A 24,978-nucleotide genomic window follows, 5' to 3' on the forward strand; every position below is an offset into this window, starting at 1 on the left:
TTATGGACTATTATATGAACACCAACGTTAGTGTCATTAAATCTAATCTGCTGGGGATTTGATAGAGCAGAGGCTGACCTTTACTTTGCCAGGCATACATTCATCCATCCATTACACTTGTGGAGGGTCTAAAGAACCCTGTACTAGTTTACTCAGGGAGCCTTAGCATTGTTCCAGCATTTGGCATCCATATACTATATGTATCTTCTTTTACCCTAATAGGAAGTATGCTACCACCTTACTAGGGAATTATGACAGAGAAAAGTCATTGTGACTCATAATCCACTGCTTCATCTGCCAATCAATAAAAGTAGGATTCCCACTAGCAGTGGTGGGGGTTAGACAAGTGTATGTATCACTGAAATTAATGTAGTGGTTGTGGCATGTGCTGCAATGATTACAACCTTTTATCGAGGAATAAGAAACTTGTTTTAATTTGTGTTGGAAATTATGGCATCTTTGGTATATTTTTTTACTTAGACTTAGTTTACACTTGTGGTTGGGGAGCAGAAAAAAACGGTTGAGCAGTGTTTTTACTGCCCCCACCCAACCCCTAAGTGGCGAAAACAGCTGTATGAAGGTACACGCATGCTACGGCTGTGATGCTTGCATTGTAGCTTGGCAAAAATAATCCCCTGTTATGTTCGGTGGGCAGTACTACCTGTAGAATTATCAAGTGAATTGGGCGATCCCAAAACTATGTGCAGTGTATGGTTGTGGCACAGTGGTGTGGGCTTTTAGGGGTTAAAGCAGGTGGTGAGGAGGTAATATATTACACTCTACTTATAACACCCCCCCTTAGCATAATTCTGTGCATTGGTATGTGTTTGGAAAGGGATGGTTAGCTCTGATTAGAGAACTATAACCCCCTGGCTGGCTGTTATGTTGACCCACTATCTTCAGTACTTTCTGAACCTTTGACCTAAAACATGTACATCTGTATTTTGGTATCTTACTATGTCTGCACATTTTTTCCTTTTTTGGATTTATTTACTCTGTGTATGTTAGTAATTTTGCGACGCACTGGATACATCTTCTTTAGCCAGTGTTTTTTGTGTTTTTCTTTGTTAGATTTGTTTATTTGTCATACTGCCCTGCATACAACTGCCTCATATTCAGAATACACCAACATGTCTTTACGACTGTACTCATGTAATGTTAAATGTTTATTATTATTATTATTATTACTACGAGTTTATATAGCGCCAAAGGGTTTGCTCAGCGCTGTACAATAGGGGGGACAATACATGGCACAGTACAACAAAGACAGACAGCGTACGAGGGGTAAGAGGGCCCTACTCTTACGAGCTTACAATCTAGCAGGGAGGGGGTAAAGGTACAGTAGGAAGTGGCTGAGGGGGATGAAGTGGTAGGAGGAATGAGGGAGGATGGCCGTTAGGTGAGGGTGGGGTAGGCTTCCCTGAAGAGATGGGTTTTGAGGGAGCGCCTGAATGTGAATAGAGAAGGCGACAGTCTGATGGATTGGGGCAGTGAGTTCCAGAGGATGGGGGAGGACCTGGAGAAGTCCTGCAGTCGTGCATGGGAGGAGGAGACCAGGGAGCAGGATAGAAGGAGGTCCTGTGAGGAGCGAAGGGTACGGGTAGGGTGGTACCTGGTGATCAGGTTGGTGAGGTAGTCAGGGGCAGTGTTGTGAACGGCTTTGTAGGTCAGGGTAAGGAGTTTAAATTTGATGCGTTGGGCAATCGGGAGCCAGTGGAGGGAGAGGCAGAGGGGGGTGGCAGAGGTGGAGCGGGTGGTAAGGTGGATGAGTCTGGCAGCTGAGTTCAGGATGGTCTGGAGCGGGGAGAGCCTGCACTTGGGTAGGCCAGTGAGGAGGGAGTTGCAATAGTCAAGGCGTGAGATGATGAGGGAGTGTACTAGAAGTTTGGTGGTGTCTGGGGTGAGGAAGGAGCGGATCTTGGCAATGTTGCGAAGATGGAGCCTGCATGTGTTTGTGAGTGATTTGACATGCGGTTGGAGGGAGAGGTTCGCGTCAAGAATGACGCCAAGGACTTTGGCTTGCGGGGCGGAAGTGATAGTGGAGTTGTTTAAATGTTTAAATTCAATGAGCAAGAGGTCGATAGCTCTTAGGGAATTCCGTCAGTCTAAAACGGATATTATTCCTATCCAGGAAACACATTTCAAAAAGGGAAGCTCATTTAACTTTGCCCTCAAGTATTTTCCTGTAGCATACTCTGCCATGGATTGAACTGGTAAAGTAGGTGCCGCTTTTCTTATTAAGAAATGTTGCCCTGTCCGGGGGCTGTCTTCTGTACTAGACACCCAGGGCAGATTTATACTACTGCAGTGTCAATATGGTAATATCTATATTTCAATTTTTAACGTATTTGCTCCTGATACTAATCAATTAGAGATACTATCTCCCCACTTTTAGCATCTTCACTCCCTTTCACGATTATTGCAGGAGACTTTAATTTATCTATATCAACTGCTCGTGATAGGAGATCCCTTCGGGGCCAACTGCCCTCAAACCATGTTTTGAAACAGTCCACCTCCTTCCGTCCGTCAATGGATCAGAGGACATAAGCTGTTTGATATTTGGAGAATACAACACCCAAATACTAAACAGTTTACGTTCTTTTCCCAGGTACACCACATATACACCAGACTAGATTACTTTTTTTTTTAGCCCCCCTACTTAAACAGACAGTTGGCTCCAATATTGTCTCCACCTCCTGGTTAAATCACTCTTTTCTGGCTTTAGATCTGTTTGTAGATCGATTAAATTCACGCACATGCAATTGGTGCCTGAATGACACACTTCTAGCAGGAGTCAACACTTCTATTTCGAAAGCATTGCGTGAGTTTTTTTAACTCAATGCTGGATCTGTGTCAGCACAATCAACTTTGTGGGAAGCTCATAAAGAGTTTATTAGGGGTCATTTTATAATGGAAAACTCACATCTTAAGAAGTCCCTGCTTCATCAGAAAACTGACCTTATGAACAGATTGTCGCAAGCGGAAAAAAAACTCATCAATTAACCCTCTCTACCTAAACTTCGCTTAGTGGTACAACTTAAAGATCAACTTAAGACACTTAAGGCCAGTTCTATAGTGAGGAAACTGTTATGGATGAGACAGAAATTTTATCAATACGGTAATAAACCTCATAGGATGTTGGTTAATACATTGAAAACACATTTGACTAGTCACGCTCCTGACGTTGGTTTCAAATGGACGGCACCCCTACGTTCTGCCCCCAACAGATAGCCCATGTGTTCGGGACTTCTATTGTAAGCTTTACAACTGCTTATTGCCAGATGTACAACCCACTTTCCATATAGATTCTTTCGATACTTTTTTCTCAGCTTTTCATCTCCCTAAACTTAAAAGGGAAAACAGATTAATCTTAAACGCATCCATCACTATGGAGGAACTGTGTGCAGTTGTTAGGAAACTACCATCGCACAAAGTGCAGGGCCCAGACATGTTTTCCGACACATACTACAAGCAATTTATTGAGGATATAGGTCCTGCTCTATTGGAATTTTACTCTTCTTTGTTGAACGGAGAAGAACCTCATTCGCAATTCCAACATTCTCATATCACAGTCATTCTCAAACCAGGGAAAAACCTTACGACCCCAGCTAACTACAGGCCCATAGCTTTACTAAACACGGATTGTAATATTTTTACGAAACTCTTAGCAAATCGCTTAGCTCCTTTGCTTCCAAAAATCATACACAATTATCAGGTGGGATTTATCTTGGCGAGTCAGGCAGGAGACAACAGTAGGCGTACGATCAATTTAATGGATATACTTAATGGCTCACGAACACCGGCTCTGTTGTTAAGTTTAGACGCTCAGAAGGCATTTGACAGGTTGGGGTACTTCATGCGATTAACACAAGTTTGTCTGACAGGTGCTGGAGGTGCATGGGAGGAGCGTGCATCTTAGTACACATTTTTTGGTTTTGTCCACAGACTGCGGGTTATTGGGCCACGGTTAAAATGGTCTTATAGCAAGTACTCAATGTTACCCTTCCCCTAGACCCGCTACATTATCTTTTGGGACTACCCTTAAGGGGTATTTCTAAGCAATCTAAGAGGTTGGGAATACATATTCTGACGGCTGCTAGACGGGTGATACCACGATTCTGGAAATCAGTCGATGTCCCCACACTAAATCATCTTTTAAGAGCGATATCTGAAATTAGAGAAATGGAATATCTTACAGCTCTATTGGGTGACTACTCGATCTATTTGGGAACCATGGGATCATTCTTCCTTTGGCAGAATTTCTTCCCCCCCCCCCCCCCTTATTAGCTCAGATACCTCTTTACTTACCAAGCCTCTGACAACTAATGTAACCCAACAATGTGTAGGTTTATGTCGTCTTGTGTTTTTGTATTGTACAGTTTACCATACTGTCTAATTATGTTCATATTTCTTTTGTTTCTGTTCTCTTTTATATTAAATGTGTTTTTTTTTTTTACTGCAACGTGCACACCTAAAGTGTTGTTGTAACTTGAAAAAATGTTGAAACGTTGAAAAACTGGGCTTTGGACTTTAATAAAAAACAACCACAGCTATTCACAATTAATTAGGACAATTTTCGATTTAATTAAAAATTGATGTCATCTAAATGAAACAACTGCATTTATTTATTTTTTTTCATTATAACTTTATTTGGGTTCGTTTTCATTCATTTCTATGTCCATTCAGAAATTCGGATGCATATGAATCTCCAACAATGACATTTTCATCCAAAAAATTAATGTAAATGAACCAAATCTCAGTCTACCTACTGCATTTATCAAAGCAAATCAGATTCATATTGAAGTTTGGTATAGTTTATTGTGTCATTTCCCTTCCATGACCAACAGATGAATGATGTTTTCTTTTTATTCTTAGTCTGTTACCATGTAGGCAGTGGGACAACCACATTGGGTTGTAGATGTGTAGCACATTATTGGCTTTACACTTACAAGGAAGTGGGGGGGGGGGTTTTGGTACCCAACATGCAGGGTAAATCTATCCTGGTTGTGTTTGTTTATGGGTATGAATACAGTTTTTTTTATACATACATACATTGTGTACAGTAAGGATTGCTTTTTGTTTTCAGACATTTTGGTGATAGGTCTTGGCTCTAGCCTAAACCCTCCCTAACCCTTCATTTTTTTTAAGTTCCAGCCAAACAATTGTACTTTGTATATACAACAGGTGAGACTACACAAAAAGATCAGGGTGGTACAACACATATACTAAATTACATCAAAATATACCTGCCTGGATCTGAACACTAATGAAGGCCATAGACGGGTCAAAAATTTGCCAATTTTTTGCCCGAAAAAAATCGGACAATTTTTGCACCATTAGTGGGTTAATTGGTCGGCCATTTTTGGGGGTTTTGGCACATTTGTTTTATCAGTCAAGTTGGAAAATTTGCGGCCGATTTTGACAGTCGGCTGATTTTCCCGGCAATGATGGGCAAATCGGCTGATCGTTTTACCGATAAAAAATATACGCATGAGCCGTGACCTGCAAGAAGAAGAAAAAGAAGAAGAAAAAGAAGAAGGAGAAGAAAAAGAAGCAGAAGCAGAAATAGAAGAAGAAGAAAAAGAGGAAGAAAAAAAAAGAAGAAGAAGGAAAAGAAGAAGATGTAGAAAAAGAAGAAGAAGCAGAAAAAGAAGAAGAAGAAAAAGAAGAAAAAAGAAGAAGAAAAAAAGAAGAAGAAAAAAAAAGAAGAAAAAAAAAGAAGATGTAGAAAAAGAAGAAGAAGAAGAGGAAGCAGAAAAAGAAGAAGAAAAAGAAGAGGAAGAATAAGAAAAAAAAAAAAGAAGAGGAAGAAGAAGAAAAAGAAGAAGAAGAAAAAGAAGAAGCAGAAGAAGAAGCAGAAGAAGCAGAAGAAGAAGAAGTACAAGAAAAAGAAAAAGAAGAAGAAGAAAAAAGAAAAAGAAGAAGAAGAAAAATAATAAGAAAAATAAGTAGAAGAAGGAGAAAAAGAAGAAGATGAAGAAGAAAAAGAAGAAGAGGAAGAAGAAAAGAAAAAGAAGAAAAGAAGAAGAATAAGAAAAAGAAGAAGAAAAAGAAGAATAATAATTCCAGTCTGCTATTATATTATATATATGAAAAGTCTTGCGGTTGCAACAATGTATCAATTTGTATCCAAATAAAAACATCTGTATCCGAAATGGATACAAATGGATACATTGTTGCAAACGCAAGACTTTTTCATGTAAAATATAATAGCGGAGCTCTCTGCAAGGGACAGAAGTAATTAAATGCCAGCCGCAGACGGGATGAAAATTGGCCGATTTTTTTACCGGTGGTGGTAACGTTGGCCAATCGAACGACCGATTTTTCATTTTTTTTATTTAAAAAATGGACGATTTTCATCCCGTCTAGGGCCTGCATTAGACCCTGTTCGCACTTGAGCATTTTTCAGCTCAAAGCTTGACGCTCAGAAACACTCACCAAGTAAAATTCCATTATTTCCAATGGCCCCTTTTCACACTTGAGAATTCTGTCAACTGTCGCTCACAAAAGTACTTGCATTAGTTTTCAGGCAGATCTGAGTGTTTTGTCCCCATAGACTTCACCTCAAACAGCAAAACTGCTGAAGAAAATGCTCAAAAACGCCTGAAAAAACACTTGAAAAATGCCTGAAAAAATATTTTCTATGTTGTTGTCTTCGTCATTTCTTTCAGCGCATTCAAATGGTTTGTTGATAGTGCTGATTGTAATGGACAATCTGTTCAAGCTGCTCCTTTTGTATGAATACAATAATCAGTGCAAATCAAATAATTTTAGCAGTTGTTTAGGTCTCTTTTACATGGATGTTCTAATCGTGTTTTTAAGGCGAACCCAATCAAAATCTCCATTCTCCTCTATGGAGTGGCGGGTGTGAACAGACGTGTCCGTTTACACCTGCCGACATCCAATCTGATCTGACCCACAAAAGGGACGGATGGGGATCCAATTCCCCTTCTGTCCATTGGACTGGGTTGGGTGGAAACTGACAGACAGTTCATTTTTATCTGACTGCCCATTGAGGAGAGCGAGCTGCTCTGTGTCCACTCTGCAGCAGCAGAGAGGATGCAAACCTGTCATCTGCTTGCTCAGCGGGGATCAGTGAAGAGATTCCCGCTGAGCAGGCAGATCTATTAAATGGGTCCGCCCCATGTAAAAGGAGCCTAAGAACCTGAGCAATTAGACTCTAATACTCTTCAATGTCTGCAAACAAGGTAGGTACCAATTTGGCCTACAAACCTCCAGGGATATGTTGCGCCCAACGATATCTAGCCAACATTACACAAGTGACTGAGTGTTTTTAGCAGGAGTAGAATTACCTAAAAATGTACAGGATCCTACTGTCTCAGTTGTAAATTATTGCTCTTTCCTCTGTGGAGTGAAAAAACACACCACGTGTTGCCCCACCAGCTTCAATATTCATAAGGCAAACAGAGGTGCACAATCCACTATGGATGTAGATACAAATAGTTTACGAGTGTGAAGAGCACCAGCATGATATAATCAAAGGGTGTATGCATGCAACCAGGTGTGTTACCAGCAACCACCAAAATAAACAAAAAGAAGGAGATCTGAATAACAATTTTGATTTAGATTTGTTTCTTCAATGTATATTTGCTTATTTTCTCTGTTACAGATTTCTTCTAAATTAAGAAACATCTGCCTGAATCTATAACTAGATAAGTGGTTACATCTGGTGCAGACTGATGTTATTGTGTATCTTGTTGATGTCCAATGATTACTTCATTACATGTTATTTCCAGTTTCATATGTTATATGCTGATAATTGAATTGTTAACTTTATCTTAATAAAGGACAGGGATGCCTGAAACTTTGCTAGATCATATGTAATTTAACGAGCAACAAATATTACCACCTGTGCTGCAACGTCTTCTTCTTATTGTTTATTTTGGTGGTTGCTGGGAACACATCTGGATCTTGTCTATTTGATTATATCTTGCTAGTGCCCTCCACTCTAAAAAAAAAAATAACTATATATATATATATCCAACTCCTATATATAATATACATATATGGGTAAAAGGACGTAATCTTTACCTAATATGGCATTGGATCACTTTGGCATCCAAGATGGCCTGAATTCTCCTGGGAATTGACAAATATGAGTCTTGGATGGTAAATAATGGAATCTGATCCTACTCTTAATAGCTCTATGACATTGAGGTCAAGCAACTGCAGTGCCCTGGGAAGGTGAACGACTTCATCTGCATACTCATCAAACCACAATGTGACAACACCAGGTGTGTGAATCTGAGAATTAACGTGTTGCAAATGTCTTCTGGAAACGTCTGCACCATGGGGTACACATGGTCAGCCAAAATGTGTACATTGTCACTGGCAGTGACTCTACCTTTCAACAATTTGTCCTCTTTAAATCTTAGTAAGCTCTGACATGACTACATATGTCAAATTAATAGCAGCACCGCAGTGAGGAGTGACAATAGTGAGGCTTTCCACCTGTTAGCTAGGTGTCTCATCAAACAGCGGGAGCAAAAGAATGTAATATCACTTCCGCTTTCAATGCAAAACATGTCGTCACTTTCACAAATGAAAATAATGTAGTGTTTCCATATTTTTGTCCAACCTCTGTATATATATTTATATTACACCTTCACTATTTCAGCACAAACATCCCCGACTTTCACTCAAATGTTAGCAAGTACTAGGCATTGAGGTACATTTTCTGTTAACAAACATTGTCTGTAGCTTAGTAAATGCTTTATTTTCATGCAGATAGGCTTCTCTTACAACAAGTGGAGTGCCTATCTCATAAAAATTCATTGCCTTATTCTGGCTCTTTGCAGATACAAAACAAGTATCTCTTGTACTTGCATGCTTCAACTACTAGGCTTGTGTAACTACTGGTAAACAACCATTTAATTCAATTTAAACTGTAGGTAGAAAAGCCACAAAGAGCCATTTGACAAAATTAGTTCTTTTATGAAAACAAATAGGCATGCATTTGACAATGGCTTGCATTTTCTGCTTTTTGCCTTTTCATTCTGTTGGCTCACAAAAAAAAAAAAAATGTAAATGAGATTAACAATGGAAGACAAGCAGAAATTAGAACAAAAAAATACACACAGAATGGAAACAATTTAAGAAGTGCTACATGCTAATGCAAAGCAATCTTGCTTTTTCAGTTGCCGCCTAAAAAGTATTTCACCACCAGTACTTTCAGAGGTAAGCAACTAATTTCCTTGCTGCCTGATGCAGTCATCATGTGCTGTGCAATTTTATCATTATGTGATGTTCTAATTCTCCATTATATAAAGGGTGCATTGTTGGGCTTGTTATTCTACAGTCGCCAGTACATATTAGTGCGTACCAATGAGTAAGTCATTTTTACAGATTGGAGAGTGTACAAAGCAAACAGGCAAACCTATATTTCAAGCAATGCTGAGTCACCCAGTAAATCCATATATTTCTTGGAAACTCTAGTGAAGAGAACTTTATATCTTTGATCCTATCTTTACCAGCCTACCATAGCAATTATCAAAGAGTTTCAACCTCCATTCTGGATTTTGTATTAATGTTACTTTTTGAAGATTTTATATAACCTGGGTGGAAGCCAGACTCCAAGCAAAACAGCTAAATACACCATTAAAACATACAAGGGACCTGTCAAAGGTTTTGTAATTTTGTCCACCCAATCCTGAGAATTACAGCGGTCTACCAGAGTACAGCCAGCCTGGTGACAAAACCTCTACTGCAATTAAGCAATTCAGCTAGGTCACTTTTCTGCCTCCTGCTTGTGACTGTACAGTAAAGAAGCTAAAAAAGACTGATGAGCTTTTCTCTGTTATTTCTCCTCATCATTCACTAAAATTTCTTTACAAAGCCTAACTTCCCTTGCAAAGTGCACAGTCTATTTGCCTTTAGTAAATCAGCCTCAATGGGGACAATTCACTAAAGGTTATAGCATGCGTTATGTCAGTCAGGTGACCATATATATTGCATGTGATACTGAAAATGTCAATTCATTGAGAGAAAAGAGGAGACACTAGAAGAAGGGGAGGATCTGAGAAATCAGAATCGAAGAGTGTTTTTACACAATTTAGAGAATTAACCCATTAGGTTCCATAGTGAGTATATCAATTATGCTTTACTGCATATACAGACTGATTTTACTGTTGTGGATCTAGTAACACTTTCATATCACCAGTGGTGTATTTAGCTCCTGTGCTGCACTAGACAACACTAAAATTGGGCGCCCCCCCCCCCACCATCACCAGCACCCCCCCTCCAGGCCCCTCCGCCACTCTCTGCCAAACAAATCCCTCCAGCCCCTGTCACTGCCCGCAGAGAGAGAGAGAGATAGTTAGTCCAGCACTAACCTTAACCTCTCCGGAGCCAAGCCCAGTGTCCCATCCTCCAGTGGCATGTAACCTCCATGGATTCCATGGTGGAGCCTCACCAGTTCCTCAGCCAGTGCCCCCACCTCCCCAGTTTGTGAATACGCCACTGAATATCACTTTACAGACTGCATTCCCTACTCTCTAATAAAAGCCGGTATGCTCTTGAGAAAACAGTGCTCTGTCTATTAGGTACTAAAATAATAACACTGAGACCCTGAGTACAGATCAGGCAAGCTATTTCCTTATTTAGTAAATTTCACTTTGCACAGTGAAGATAAACTTGCCGTAAATCAACCACATTGAATCGGTAGATGTAAACCTAGCCAAAAAAGGCCTCAAATAATCTTTAACACACTAATTTATTTTCAAAAGTAATTTTTACTCTTTCTGAAACCTATACCTTTTATTAAAATAATTCTTGATCTTACCATGAAGTGTCTTCTCACACACGTCCTGTTATATTAAATTATGGAAAACATGTGAGCAATGCTTTAACAAAGTATATGTAATCTAGTCGGGGTTTACATCTAATTTAATATACCATATGAATGATTTAAGCAGATCATGCGACAATCTGCAAAATTCCACTTCTGGCCTCAAGACTCCATAAATGCCTCTGACAAAGATGGAAGGCAAAACTATTGGAAACAGAATTGATTGTCTGCCCTACTCTTTTTATACTACAATTGTGAGTTTAATAGAAGCTCTCCTTACTGTATGTATTATAATGTAGATAGAGGTTCTCTGTGTTCCTTTCTTGATATCTTCCATTCAGACTAAAGCAGCTCAGGATCCAAAACTCTTTCGGGGGGATTGGTTACCTATCTAAGATGCATGAATGGTGTTTTTTCTTTACATCTATATAATTTAGGCTGAAATGAAAGTGTATCTAAACCCAAAACCTTATTTTATTGCAGATTACCATATCTTAGGTGTGGTGGCTGCATCAGTTTTCTGTTTTTAGGCTTTTTTCTTTTTTTTCACCTGGTGATCCAGCCAATACCACATTTCCTGTCTTACAATGGCTCCTCTAGCTATGGAGGAGCAGCAAAGACATCTATAGCCAGCTACACTATCTTTAGAGGATAGTGGTAGATGGACTAATAGATTTAAATGGACTTTAAGATAGTAACTAACTTATTAAAACCCTCCAGCTCCACTCCAGCTAACACTTTTATTCCTTTTGTGATAAAGGTTTTATTATTAAATGGTTTGCCTTAGCCCTCTAAAGCTGGCCATAGGTGGATAGAAATTGTGCTAGTTCAGCATGAACCAGACAAATCTCCATCCATATATGGGCATTCTGGTTGTCCTGAAGTCAATCTGTTGATCGATTTAAGGACAACCAGCCTGTCTTTTTATTCACTTGAATTGTTATAGCCAAAATTAGTGATCATTGTATTCTGATAACTGGGAAACCTCCTGCTGTCAAAATACAATAGCTCTGTGGGAACATTCAGTGTTGCAGCGGGAACTGAGCAATTTTCTTTCCTTCAACCATGGGTTGACCATGACCAAAAATGTTGGTTAATGTACAGCCTGCCTAACTTTAATTTTTTCTGGAAAGAAAGTTTAAAAATAACAGCAAGACTGCCAGGTAAAAATTAAACTAAGGGGAACTCGGAAGCAAAGACGACTCCATTAATGCTAGTGACAGATGGCATCATATATGTCATTTCTTATTTTGCCCCTAGTACCACTAGTATCACTTTACCTATACTCTAGCCTGTATGACTGATGTTTTTTAGTAGAATCATTACACATGGGGAAGGTGACCAAGGCTTATTTGAACATTTAATGTGAAAGGTAGCCAAGCAGTCAATAATTGTCCATGAGATATATATATATATATATAAAACATTTTTTTTTTACACTTACAATCACATTTTCAGGACAAACTTGTGGACTGAGAAGACAGGAACACATCCAAAAGTCTGTCCTGAAAATGTAACTGTTCGTGCAAAAAAAAAAGGATCATGGACAGTACTTAAAGCAGATCTCCACTCAAAAGGGGATGTTCTGCTTTAAGTATTGGTCCTCTGCTCCCTGTGAGGAATTGACACCTTTGGGGAGTGGGTACCCAATTTCGACAGGTACCCTCTCCCACTTCCACTGCGATCTTCTAGTTGGTCGGAAGTGGAAGTTGTTCTCCTCTCTCCCCGTAGACTTCTGGGACATGTAACAGGTCCAGAAGACTATGGAACCATTCTCAAGGCGCAGCACTACTTGCCCATGCACAGTGGGCATTCGGCTGTGACAGCATGCCTACATGCCCACACTAAGATGCCAGTGCCGGGGAGAGAGGATGGCCGATGAAACTGGCTGCGGTGAGTACACCACTGGATCCTAGGTCAGGTGGAGGTGGCTGTTTTTTTTAAAGTCAACAGCTACAGTTTTTGTAGCTGCTGACGTTTCTTTTTGATAGGTTTAACTGGAGCTCCGCTTTAACTGTGTAATAGGAATACAGCAGATAAATACATGTTCCTAATCAATTTGGGAAATACAACAGTGGTGTTTTCCATTGTAAGTTACGAAGAAAATATGATTTTGAATGGTTCTTAGATACAGTATGTGCTCAAAATGTGTTCCATCTTATAGAACACTGATAAAGAATCCAAAACTGCACCATCTCAAAACACCTCCTGATGCACTTTGTTACACATATAACTTAGTGAGGCACTGGCAATAGAGGTTAATGTGGGTGAGACATAACAATCCTGAAATAAACTGCCTACATACTGCTTGAAAGTATGCAGTACTAACACAGCAAAAGCTGCCCAAATCCTCTACATTGTATCAGCTGGCAAATCTGTGCCAGAAGACTGCTTGTGTATCTAATTGTTTATGCATGAGAGCTATTGTGTAGGTAGTATGAAAGATCATGTCAACCATTTGTGTATTTAAGTGTGTATTAAAGGGCAACTGTATGCAAAGTAATCAAGTGGGAAGTGTCAAACAGTCTCAGATTTAATCATATCTTGACAATCATTCAGTATGGTATCAATAGCACATTCAATCTCACTGAACCCAAACGCAGTCCCAAATTTAGGCAATTCATATTTCAGTTTGCATAGACTTAGAAAAGTAAATACTCCTATCAAGTTTTTATCGCTATCTTATCAGGGAAATGTCACCTGATCTTATATCATATACATATATATATATATATATATATTTGACAGCCTGTTATAGCAGTACAAGGAGTACAGAGGGGAGGTTGTCATGTAACATGTTCCAGCTCCTGTTTGCAGTTCAGCCAATCCCCCCCTTAGTATGACAGTAGGCATGGGATCTTCTCCCCACACCTGCTGTCACTTTGTGAAAATAGCAGTGCGTGGTTCTGCCCACATGTATGCATCATCCATTCACCTGTGAATGAATGAAGTTCAAGTACTGTCAGTTAAGCACACTTGTAGTTCATTCGCAGGCCCTACAGCTTTCAAACAATCAGCCCGTATGGAGATGCAGGCAGAAGGCTACCTGACCCTACACCCCTGATGCACTGGTGACAAATGCAATACCTTCTAGGCCCCTCCAGTAAAAAATAATAAATGCACATTTTTTTTCATGCAAAACTGTGTGCATGTGTTATTTTTTCTGGAAAAGTTACCTTATCCTTTAAAGAAGAACTCCAGGATAGACAAAATAATCACTTATTAGTATACCCCCTACACAAAACACTAAACAGTGAATACAACTTTGAAAATCTTTACCATTTAGAAGAAAAGTCTAATTGAATGTTCATTACCCCATCTCTGTAATTCAAAAGATAACAGCATCTTCTCTGCCAAGGAGGAGGTGTAACAGCCGGGATTACATCATATCCTTTCCTTGTTCTCTGCAGTAAAAAGAAACTGCAGTTCCCTTAACCCCAGGGAATTGTAGTGAATGTGGATGGGTACACTAGGCCTGCACATGTTGAATGTGTTTGGAATTCTTGGTCTGCCCATCACTGCTTCCTGGAGAAATAACTACAGAAGGATTGTGTAAAGATCAGTGGCTGGGAGAATAGGAGGCATAGCAGCCACCGGTCTTACAACAGGAAACCAAAGAGAATTAACGATTTGATTTGAAAATGAATAGGCTATTTCAGAGCAAGTACTGAGTGAACCAGAAGATGGATGACATATTCAGTGAAGGTAGGAAATCAGCAAGGAGGACATGTAAAGAAATGTTTGCCCGGAGTTCTGCTTTAATTCCCTGAAAATGGAAAATCTTTTTTCAAACTAAGCCATGGATTACTATCTGTAATCTTTCTTTCTATTACATTTATATTACATTGATATATTTTACAATATATTTATCTTGTTACATGTCCTAATATCACTTCTGCTTTATTCACTAGACATGTTTTCAAGCCCATTTCCAGTCAAACGCTTCTTTGGGGGATAGAGCAGGTCACAAATAGAAATTCACTTTTGGCTTTTTTGACTATCTGTATCTCCACTGGAAATTTCTCTACTTCCTCTGCAATCCGTGGGACTGGACGTTAAGAGTCTCCACAACAGAGACGCAGACAGAAATAGAAACACAACTGAGGCTCTATTCCAGCTCCACTCCGACAAAACCAAAAAGAAAAAAAGTTTGCCTGGAGTTTGGTTTTCAATCATGATGACTTAGTAGCAGTACAACCGCTGGTTACTAAACACAATCATAATTATAGTCTCCTTTATGCAGCTGAAATTAGTTTCTCATCCATTGACAGTGGGTGAATTTGGTATCAAGGCAGCCTCAGAGTTCATACACAGGTCAGTATATTCCAGGAGGTGTAATAAGGAATCCATAGAAAAATGATTGTTATAGGCCTCAGATATCAAAGTAGAGAAGCCACGGAGAGCAGCAAGGACTGGCTGCAATGAAAGAGAAAATAATATAGGAAGGCATTTGGTATTTTAACTGTTTGAAAGTATGCCTTTTTATCTCTAGATAGCAATGTGTCTTTAAGAACTGGTTTATTATTCTCTTGAATATATACAAAAAATGGAAGTTTAAAAAAAAAAAAGTATTGAAAGAATAGAACAAATGAAAATGGAAAAGGCATTGAAACAGCCACAATGAGATTATTTAAGCATTATGTATGTATAGAACCTACCACACTACTATACTACTTTAGTTGCTAAAGCCAACATTATTAAACAATGGAACTTAATTCTTCCCTAGAGGATGCTTTTCTACTACATGTTATTTCAATGTTAGTAAATCTCCAGGATTTATATTGTTCTGTGCATCATGGGCTGAACAATATCCCAGCTCTATACTTTATATAGCATTTTTTGTCATTTTATGTGGTTACAGAGAAAGTCATGTGGGAAATGTACAATGCAAAGGAAGAGTGGGGACTGAAGAATATTTTAACACCAAGAAAATAGAGTAAATGAGCTACAAATCACAAGCTTAAATAAATCCCTTGCAGCCTTATAAAAATATAACAGGCTTATGCAAGCATAACTATCTGTCCCTGTTAAGCACAGAATATTCAGAAGTAGTTATAAACAACTGACATAAAAAAAGTTGCATAAGTGATATAGCTATATATATATATATATATATATACACAGTATATATATCAAGTTTGCAACAGGAACAGGTATAGTGTACCACCTATGTGATCATAAAATTGATTATGAGGATATGAAGATGCATCTAAAGAGTAGAGAGCCTCAAGGTTATTACACTGCAAGTTCTTACAGAGTTACTGATTGAAAAAAAGAAACTACAAAACTCTTCGATTGCCTCCATAGTTGGTCAAGAGAAAAAAATTAAGGGGTTAGATTAAGTTCACAAGGACGTTAAAAATGAAGCCTTGACTCAGGGATGAAGATGAGATAGTAATAAAAAGGGTTACATCAATTTTAGTGCAAGGTCCAAAGCTGGTTTACAGCAGCATAGACTGCATGCAAGTCAAAGCTTACAAATGCGCATTATGTTTAAATTTGATATCTATTTCTACATCCATGGAATTATAACTTAAGCCATGTAATTTTTTCCTTTCTTAGGAGGCGACTTCTGTTTAAGTGCTCTTATAGTACAACTGATAATTTGTATATACACATAATTTATGTAAAAAAAAAACACTTTTCAAGTAAAATATTTTCTGAAAAGAACACATTTTACATTAACAGAAATGAGGAAGCAGACATCTGGATTTAGCTTGCTAATAATCCTAAACCTATGCAAAGTATTTTTAATTTATTTTTACAGTGTGCAGTTTTACATCTGCTAGCAACCAATTAAACAAATCTAGTTTCTTGTGAACAGGCAAAGTCAACACTTAGCTTCAAAGAGCAGAAAATTTAAAAAGTGACACACAGAAGGTTATTTACTAAAACTGGAGTGTGCAAAATCTGGTGCGCCTCTGCATACAAACCAATTACATTCCAGGTTTTATTGTCAAAGCTTAATTGAACAAGCTGAAGTTAGAAGCTGATTGGCTACCATGCACAGCTGCACCAGATTCTGAGTGCACAAGTCTTAGTAAAACCCCCATCCCTCACTCCCGCCACTTTATACCCTCCAAAAATGGCATCATGTCTCACTCACCAGGATTTTACTTCTTTTCTTCTTTTCCTCTGCTATTTAACTATTTTAAGGCCCCGCACAGCTGTGTTATTCTTAAATTGTATCAGCTAGCGGGGAGGATAAGATTACCTGCTAGCTGTCACAATGGGGAGAGGGTAGAAGCGGGGGCTGGTCCGTTTGTAACTTATTACATGTTACACCTTTATTTATTTATTGCAAGTACTTACATAGCGCTGTCAATTTACGCAGCACTTTACATATATATTATACATTCACATCAGTCCCTAACCCTCAAGGGGCGTACAATCTACAGTATATGGGTGTAACATGTTACATGTTCGAAAGGTGAACATATTCTTTAAGGTAGCATTGCTAGAATGATGGATAAAAAGAACTGCTGAAATACTCACCTTTCCTAGAGAAAATATTTTCTAGACTCCTTCTATTACACGACACACATTTAAAAAGTATTAATCACATGAACTCTGATGAGATATAGCCAAGGTTGGATCCAGCCTGTCTGATGTGGGGGTGCAGTGAAAAATGTCAGGCAGGAAGAGGATACAAAGTCAGCAGGACAGTGCATAGGAGTTGGTAGGGCAGTGCACAGGAAGTCAGAGGGGTGGAAGATATGTTTAGCAGTTTGTAGGGCAGTGTACAGAGGCCTTTAGTTTGTAGGGCAGTGTACAGAGGCCTTTAGTTTGTAGGGCAGTGTACAGAGGCCTTTAGTTTGTAGGGTAGTGTACAGTGGGTTATCAGGGTAGTGTACACTGAACTCTTATCCTCTTCTTTAATGGAGATCATGTAACCAAATACCTAGGCTTTCATTCTTGTGATCTGTGCATAATGGAAACTAAAACAGCATTTTTTTTACAGAATAGTTAACATTTCAGCCATTGCATTGCTCTTTGCATATTTATCTTTAATTAAAATTAAATTACACCTTCCATGAGAAAAAGCTGGGGGCTGCTATAGCTGACATGTAAAATGCTAGCTTTCTAGTTCTAAAAATGCTATGTTTCTAGAAGAAAGTCAATAATCATACTGGTATAATGTTTGTGCGTCAGTACCTAAAACTATTGATGAAAGAGGATCAGGTTGATGGCCATATCAGAAGAAGAGGTCAGCATTAAAATACCTTCATGATTTTCTCATTTAGGGCTTCACTGTCCTAACCATGCATGATTCCTGGCCTAGCCTGAATTGACACTTGACTCTGTCTGAGTACCTGCACTTGCATTTTGTATCCTACAGTCCATGGTTGGTAACCCACATGGTTCTGAAACTATACTCTTCTATCACCTGCTCTGACTTTTGCTCTGATCATAAGTATAATTCTGCTTTACAACTTTACAGCTGACAATCCATTAGTGATGAGTTGCACACACCTGGGTTTGGTTTGAGGTGGGTTTGGGGAACATGATTAAAGTTTGGTGTAATGGTAACACGTACTGGGCCCCTCACAAAGATGTGTGAAAGGACAAGGATGCCATGTTGTTCAGAATTCAGCCATGACAGTTTCTAACACAAGTTGGTGAAGAACAGCAGTGATCCCCTTTTCTATAGATATCTGCCAGACTACCGCATTGAAAATACCTTAGCTGAATTTTTCAGAATACACATTTCTGTCTCTCAGCAGAATCCATAATCCCAGTATATTTCATAAATTTTGAAATAATGACAGTACAGCCATAATAATGACATGTTTACTTTCATCAGTTAATTAATAATGTTTAAAGTCCAAACACCCCTATATTGGCCAATATGGGGAGCTAAGGAGACACATTAACCATGCTAGGTAAAGTAGACAATCGAAACCTGTCCTATTTATATCCATTTCAAAGCTAATTTCATGCTGGACAATAATATGCATGTTAGCAGATTGTAACCTGTAGGTATTCAGAAATATTAATACTTATAGAAAACTGTACCTAGGATACAGTCATAAACACAAAGATATCCCAAGGACACTCCTCAGCCGCTTAATTGGCCAGGCAGTCTTTGTCAACACCCCTTTGATATCAAAGAAAAGTGTGCTGCAACCACATTGAACAGCTCTTGTTTAGCGTTTAACCAAGGAATACCTAACAGGACTTAAGAGAGCCAATGTACCATCTTGCTTATTCATTGGACTCTGCAAACGCTTGCAACTATTTTCATTTTTAACCCGTTTATCTTGCTGTTGCATTATTGTACCTTTATTTCTTTGTAATTCCTTTTTTTTGTAAATATTTTATTTGCACCATATTTTACCTTTTCATTATAAACTAGAAATATTTGAAAAGTGCTAAAATTGGCTCTAATGCCTAATGCAAGCTAAAAGAATCCCTGTCTCTTGAAGAGGGCTACTGTAGTGTAAATCTCAGAATACAACTGTCTGTGGTGACAGCATGTGTTACAGATGTTTATTCTAAAATCATGGTTGCTATTGCTAATATTGGGAACATGTCCTACTTCTCAGTAAACAGACGCAGGTGTTGGCAGTTTGAAAGGTTCATTGCTTAGTTAACAAAACCCAGTGATAATCACTCTCAGTCTGTTGGCACCTAGATTGTGGTCTCGTAAGCTGGAAAATCTTTGTGCAGGGTAGGACTGACAGTGTCAATGTTGCAAATCAGTGACAGTGCAGTGTGGAGTTGACCAGTCATTGGTCAAAAGGGCAGTGGTCTCACCCACGTTTGTCACATTTGCAAAATCCAAAACCAAAATAAAAATGGATAAAAATGTGAGCGCTCTAAAACACAATAAAAAGCCGCTGTGCACAAAAGGTAACCAAAAAAAAACCTTATAAAATATACTGTGAAAGGGGTGCAGCGCTTAAGACATATAAAATCAACTAAAAAAATATGTTTCAAATGCAAAGTTCATATATATATAAAAACAGTTCAAAAGTGACTTTTGTGCTCCTAAAGTGTTTGATATTCTGTAAGCGGTGTTCGTGCAGTATTAGTGTAAGTAATGCGCACTCACCGGACGCCCATATATAATGCACCTTTATATCAATACTCCAGGTGTCATCAAGGGGGGTCAGGAACTATGTAGCCTTCCCTCTAAGGGATGGATGGTCATCAGACAGGATCCTTATGGCTTTATTGGTGATCCACGTCCACCAGAGTTCCCCTTAAGGGGTTAAACGGGTGTTGTTCCCTTAATGTCAAATGTTGCTTTGGTTGCAAAGTCAGCATAGTTGCGGGATGCCACCATAACACGGACAGCAGTGAGAGGCTTGTGCGCCAAGCCCTGCAGCACCCAGGAGATCAGTGACAGAATCCTTTGCATGGGCGGCCGATCAGAAGCATATCTGGGTCACTTTCCAGGCCGGGATTCCAGTGCGGTGACACGGACGACCTCGAACCTAAACAGCCGCCTGTAACCTTCCCTGAGCTTCACTAGTGTTGGGCGCGTGACGTCATGTTGTGCCTGCCACCTTCCTTTGGAAAGTGGTGGCACAACATTAACTTCTTTAGAATTTGTATCTAAAAGATACATCATGAAAAAGATTATCACATTTTTTAGGACACATCTTTTATGCCCAGCTTCTTTCCTCTGCCACTGCCCCCCAACTATTACAGGTTGTAAAAATGACCTTTGGGAATTGTTTTGGCAAAATACCACTTGCAGATAGTCAGCATATGTCAGTGCGTAAATACAATAAACAATCTACAGTTTCTTTGTATTTAATATTTCATTATTATGACATTCATATGGCTTTATCTAAAGAAACTTTACATGCCTTTGCCATACTTTGTTTTTGCAAGACATTATTGCCAAACGATTGTCCAGTTGTCCCTAAAAAAATGTATGTCTTACTATGTTATCTTAAATAATTACAGTTATCACCCGTTAAACAGGGCAAATTAGAGCTGAAATGTTAGCAATGCATAACACCCTCTCAGAATGTTCTTTGCAAGCTCAAATGTAATACTAGTTAGCCCCTAGTACTGTCCTTTTTTCCAGGCTTAGTGCTATTGTACAGGGGATTAGAGGAGGCTAGTAAAAGTCAAATTCAGGTGCTTGCAGTAAACGTTGTAGTTGCATTTAAACATTTGTTTTTGTATTAAACATTAATTAATTGGTGTTTTTTTCTGCTTGGAGTCCAACTTTAACATGTAGAGGTGCCAATTACCTGAAGCCACTGTGACTGATCACTTCTTCCAGATGTCCAGGCATTCACCTTGCCTTGCTTGTCTAACCGGGCTTTCCTGGGCTCCCAAGTGAACATGTCCATGTTTAGTGTTCTGAAAACGCTGGAGGCTGTGACTTGGTAATCCTGTATATGTCCTGATTTCATTCCGAGCGGTTCCGAGCAGCCTGTGAAAACATTGAGCAAAAGAATGGATGAGAACAATGGCTTACAGGAAAACAAACATATTTGTGTTCTTTAAAAACCAAGAACTCTACCGGGAAAAAGAAGAGATATTACAGCAGGAGAGCAGATTACAGTAAATGAAATTTTCTTTCTAGAAAAGACTAGGAGATTGTGAATATGAAAAGTATTCATTATATTTGCCTTAGGAAAAATTCTAAAAGAAAATGAGCTAATTCCAAAGAAGTACTTTGTTGGCTGTCTTTCTATGATGCTCACTATCTTTTTAGAAGATAGCACTATTCTGTTTCTCACTGTATTTCAGAATTGGAAATCATTACCCAAGCGGAGAGCAGCTGTGATCTCGCTTTTCTCCCTCTTTATACAGTAATTTTCTTAAGTATAAAACTGGAACCAATCAGTATTACATTTACCTGCACATTATGCTCAACACTTTGTTTTCCAATCATGTGCACATTGTTATTTACATTTCTCGTATGCCTCTGCACTGAAAACTTTTTTGATTAAGATGACACAGGTGTAGCAAAAGCTGGTGAAACTCTTTAAATTGGATAATAATCATAGAATGAGATAGCAAAGAACTTGGCATGCTAGTTTCTGACTGATCTGCACTGCAGGTCTCTAAAAACCTGTAATAGAAAAGTATCAAAAATATGAGTCAAGTTTATATTTTGTCAGTTGGGTCCTTTACTGTTAAAGTGTATGTGCAGGTAAAACCTTATTATTTAGTTTTGGATAGATTAGGGAAGGGTTAAAACACTTGTATGGCTTTCATTTGTTGTGTGTGTTGTCCCATTGTGGAGATTTCCCTTCACTGTTCATTGTGAAGATATAAGAGAATGCAAGAGGAAATGTCTTAAAGGTGAGGAAATATTCCCTCTTAGACAGCTATCATCAGAACCTACTTCCATTCAGAAGGTTTTCCCTCATCTGTTTTGGAGATTTTTGGAAATTTTCAATCTTCCTTTACTTTCTGTCCAGTGCAATGGTCACTAGGACAAAAAGAGGTGATCCTCTCTAGTGATGACCCAGATGGCAATAAAAAGCTTCCTAGTTAGATCAAGTATTGATGGGTTCTATCACTTCAAAACATTATTCAAAGCAAAACAACTAAAAATACTTTTGCTTTAGCTGCACTTAATAATAAGAAATTGTGAAAGAAATACAATTTAGCTAGTACGTTGTTCCTCATACTTGTCTGAAGAATTCTCAGCAGCTTACTGCACTAAAATAATAAAGTATATAATTTGTCTATTACCTAGAAATGGCAATGACTGGCAGTTCTAAAGTTAATCATAAAGAAATCCTAGAAGGAGAGGGAAGGGAGGCAAACACCTTTTAGTTCTCCAAAGAGATCAATCCCTAAAGGCCTTTTTATATGTACTTCTCATTTTGTATCCCCATAGGATAACAGATGCTGGGGGTATGTATATTGACTGGAATATTGGGGATACTTTCTTGATATAACTGAACATGACATGAAACTTTGAGGTTTCCAACAATGTATTAAACTAACAACAGAAACTAACAACAACAGAAAAGGAAAAAGGGATGTGAGTCGTCTGGACATCGTAAAAGAACACTCATCCTATTGCATGGAAAAAATAATGTCTACTGTAATTTTGATGTTACGGGTTGGCCGTCTTTTAACCATACACTAGTCTAAACTATTTAGAAATGCTCTGATTAAGGAAATTTTTTAATGTTACAGAAAAAGCAAAGCCCTTACTTTATCAATCCCCCCCAGTACAACAAAAAGCAGCCTACTTGAGTCAAAAAGAGGACACGTTCAGCGTAAAATGCATTGAGACTTGAGCTGCACATCTCTCTTCCAGTTTCCTCTGACTTCACATCTGGTTGCTGGAACGCACGCCAGCCATGGGAATAGCAGCGGTGTAAGGAGAGGGATCCCCTTAGTGAACTGTTTTGCTTGGTGCTCGCTGTGACATCAGTAATATGTGACTGCATAATATTTATTCCTCTTTGTATCATTTAAAAAAAAAAAAACTACTGCACTATGAATATTTCTGTGGGCTTTTTCCTAAGGCTTATGCTGATAATGGAGAAGATGCTAAAGGGGTGCTTGATTGGACGGGCTTGGCAGGGTTCAGCAGAACTGGGCATCCCACCCAACACATGCAATATCTGATCTTATATGCTTGCTGGCTACTCTGCTGGTCTATGTAATCTGGTGAGTTTATGGTATTGCCACACACATAGATGGAACATGGTTGAAGTTGCAAGATGATTTGGTCACTGTCACTGTCATATTGATTTGGTGCTTGTGAACCCCTTTTTTTTTCATCCACTATTTTGGACTTTAAATTATTAATTACTTAATATATATGTTTGGGGGCTTTTTTCATTCACTATTTTTGGTCTAAAATATTTATTACATTGCATATAAATTTTTATTGTATATGGGAATATTTTGAATAAAAAGTATTACTGTGGTAGATTTGGTTAGCGCCAACTTTCACTTACTTCATGCAGAATGAAAGTGTATTTTTCACTTAAAGGGGCAGCTGCCTGTATTTATATATTTGAGTCTACAACTTTTCTGGAGTGGATTTTTTGGTGTGGGGATGGCACTTTGGCATGTTTAATTGGATACAAGTTATGAGCTGACATCATATGCTGTCAGTTAAAGCTGCTAGTTTGCATAGTTACACTAATCCACTAGTTTGCCATAATGTACACTTTTTCAAGATTTTTGCAATTTAAATTGTGCATAATAAAAGAAAAATCTATACAATATTACCATCAGTACAAATCACAAGTTATAATGATAAGCATTTTCCAAGAACTAGGCAGTTGCAATTAATTGGCAATCCTGACTTTTGCTATATCAGTTGAGTTTTGACCTTGATACCTGCAGAGCCCTCCTACTGACTATTTAATATAACTGGTGGTGGTAATCATGGACCAACAAGGAGGTTTGGAAGGTTGAAGTGTGTGAAGGTAACATCAACTGCCTATATCACAGTCTTCACTGGAGGTAACCTTTGCTCATTTTTATTTTCTTTTTATAATTTGATCAGTTTCAGATGTACAGAATTGTGGGCTTTTTTTGGCAATTCTAAATGGTTATAAATACTCAAGATAAATCAAAATAAGTTGAAAGAAAAAATAATAGAAACAGAGATACAAAAAGTAAAAACAGGAAAAAAGAAAATATGTCTATCATACTTGTTTGACAGATCCTAAAATATATTCTTTTCCAGTATTAACAGGCACTATATAGGTTGCACAGCTTTAAAAAAAAACAGTACGGTTCATTGTTATCAGGCTAACTGTTACATATTGTGTAATTATTTTATCTATTTTAATTATACAGCTATGATGCTGAATTACAGCACATAAAATATAAAAAGTCTAAAATGATATTCCACATAAACTGCTCTATAGCAGTAGTAAATGATGTAGAACACTGTGTGATACAAGACAGCTCTACAGGACGCACAACACACAGTCTTCCCTGCCTAGTTGCTATAGCTAATCCTGCCACTTCTTCGAAAAGCTCATATAAATATTGAATGTGTCTATAGGCATACTAAAATTACTTTAGGCCACATTATACAGTGCTTTCCATTAAACTGACTTTAGGTTTCTACTGTATAGGGATGTAGCCATCAGGTTAAATCAACGGTAATATAATATGGTTTCAAATTACTGTTTTTAAAACCAGCCTTCTATGCCTAATGACACAATCAGCTGTGAGATGTCATTTGTTTTTTAAATATACTGTCAGATTATACT

General features: G+C 38.4%; 1 protein-coding gene across 1 annotated transcript in view; it reads right to left on the minus strand.

The window, feature by feature from the left end:
- Window positions 1-24,978, minus strand: part of EDIL3 (EGF like and discoidin domains 3) — an 841,943-nt gene that overhangs the window by 85,292 nt on the left and 731,673 nt on the right. The window contains exon 9 of the mRNA XM_089679626.1: window positions 21,019-21,203. Within this exon, the coding sequence (XP_089535752.1) occupies window positions 21,019-21,203 (185 nt within the window). The remainder of the gene's footprint in view (window positions 1-21,018; window positions 21,204-24,978) is intronic.

This window comes from Staurois parvus, unplaced genomic scaffold, assembly GCF_062004578.1.
Source record: "Staurois parvus isolate SC_StPar_1 unplaced genomic scaffold, SC_StPar_1.0 ptg000229l, whole genome shotgun sequence".
Lineage (NCBI taxonomy): Eukaryota > Metazoa > Chordata > Amphibia > Anura > Ranidae > Staurois > Staurois parvus.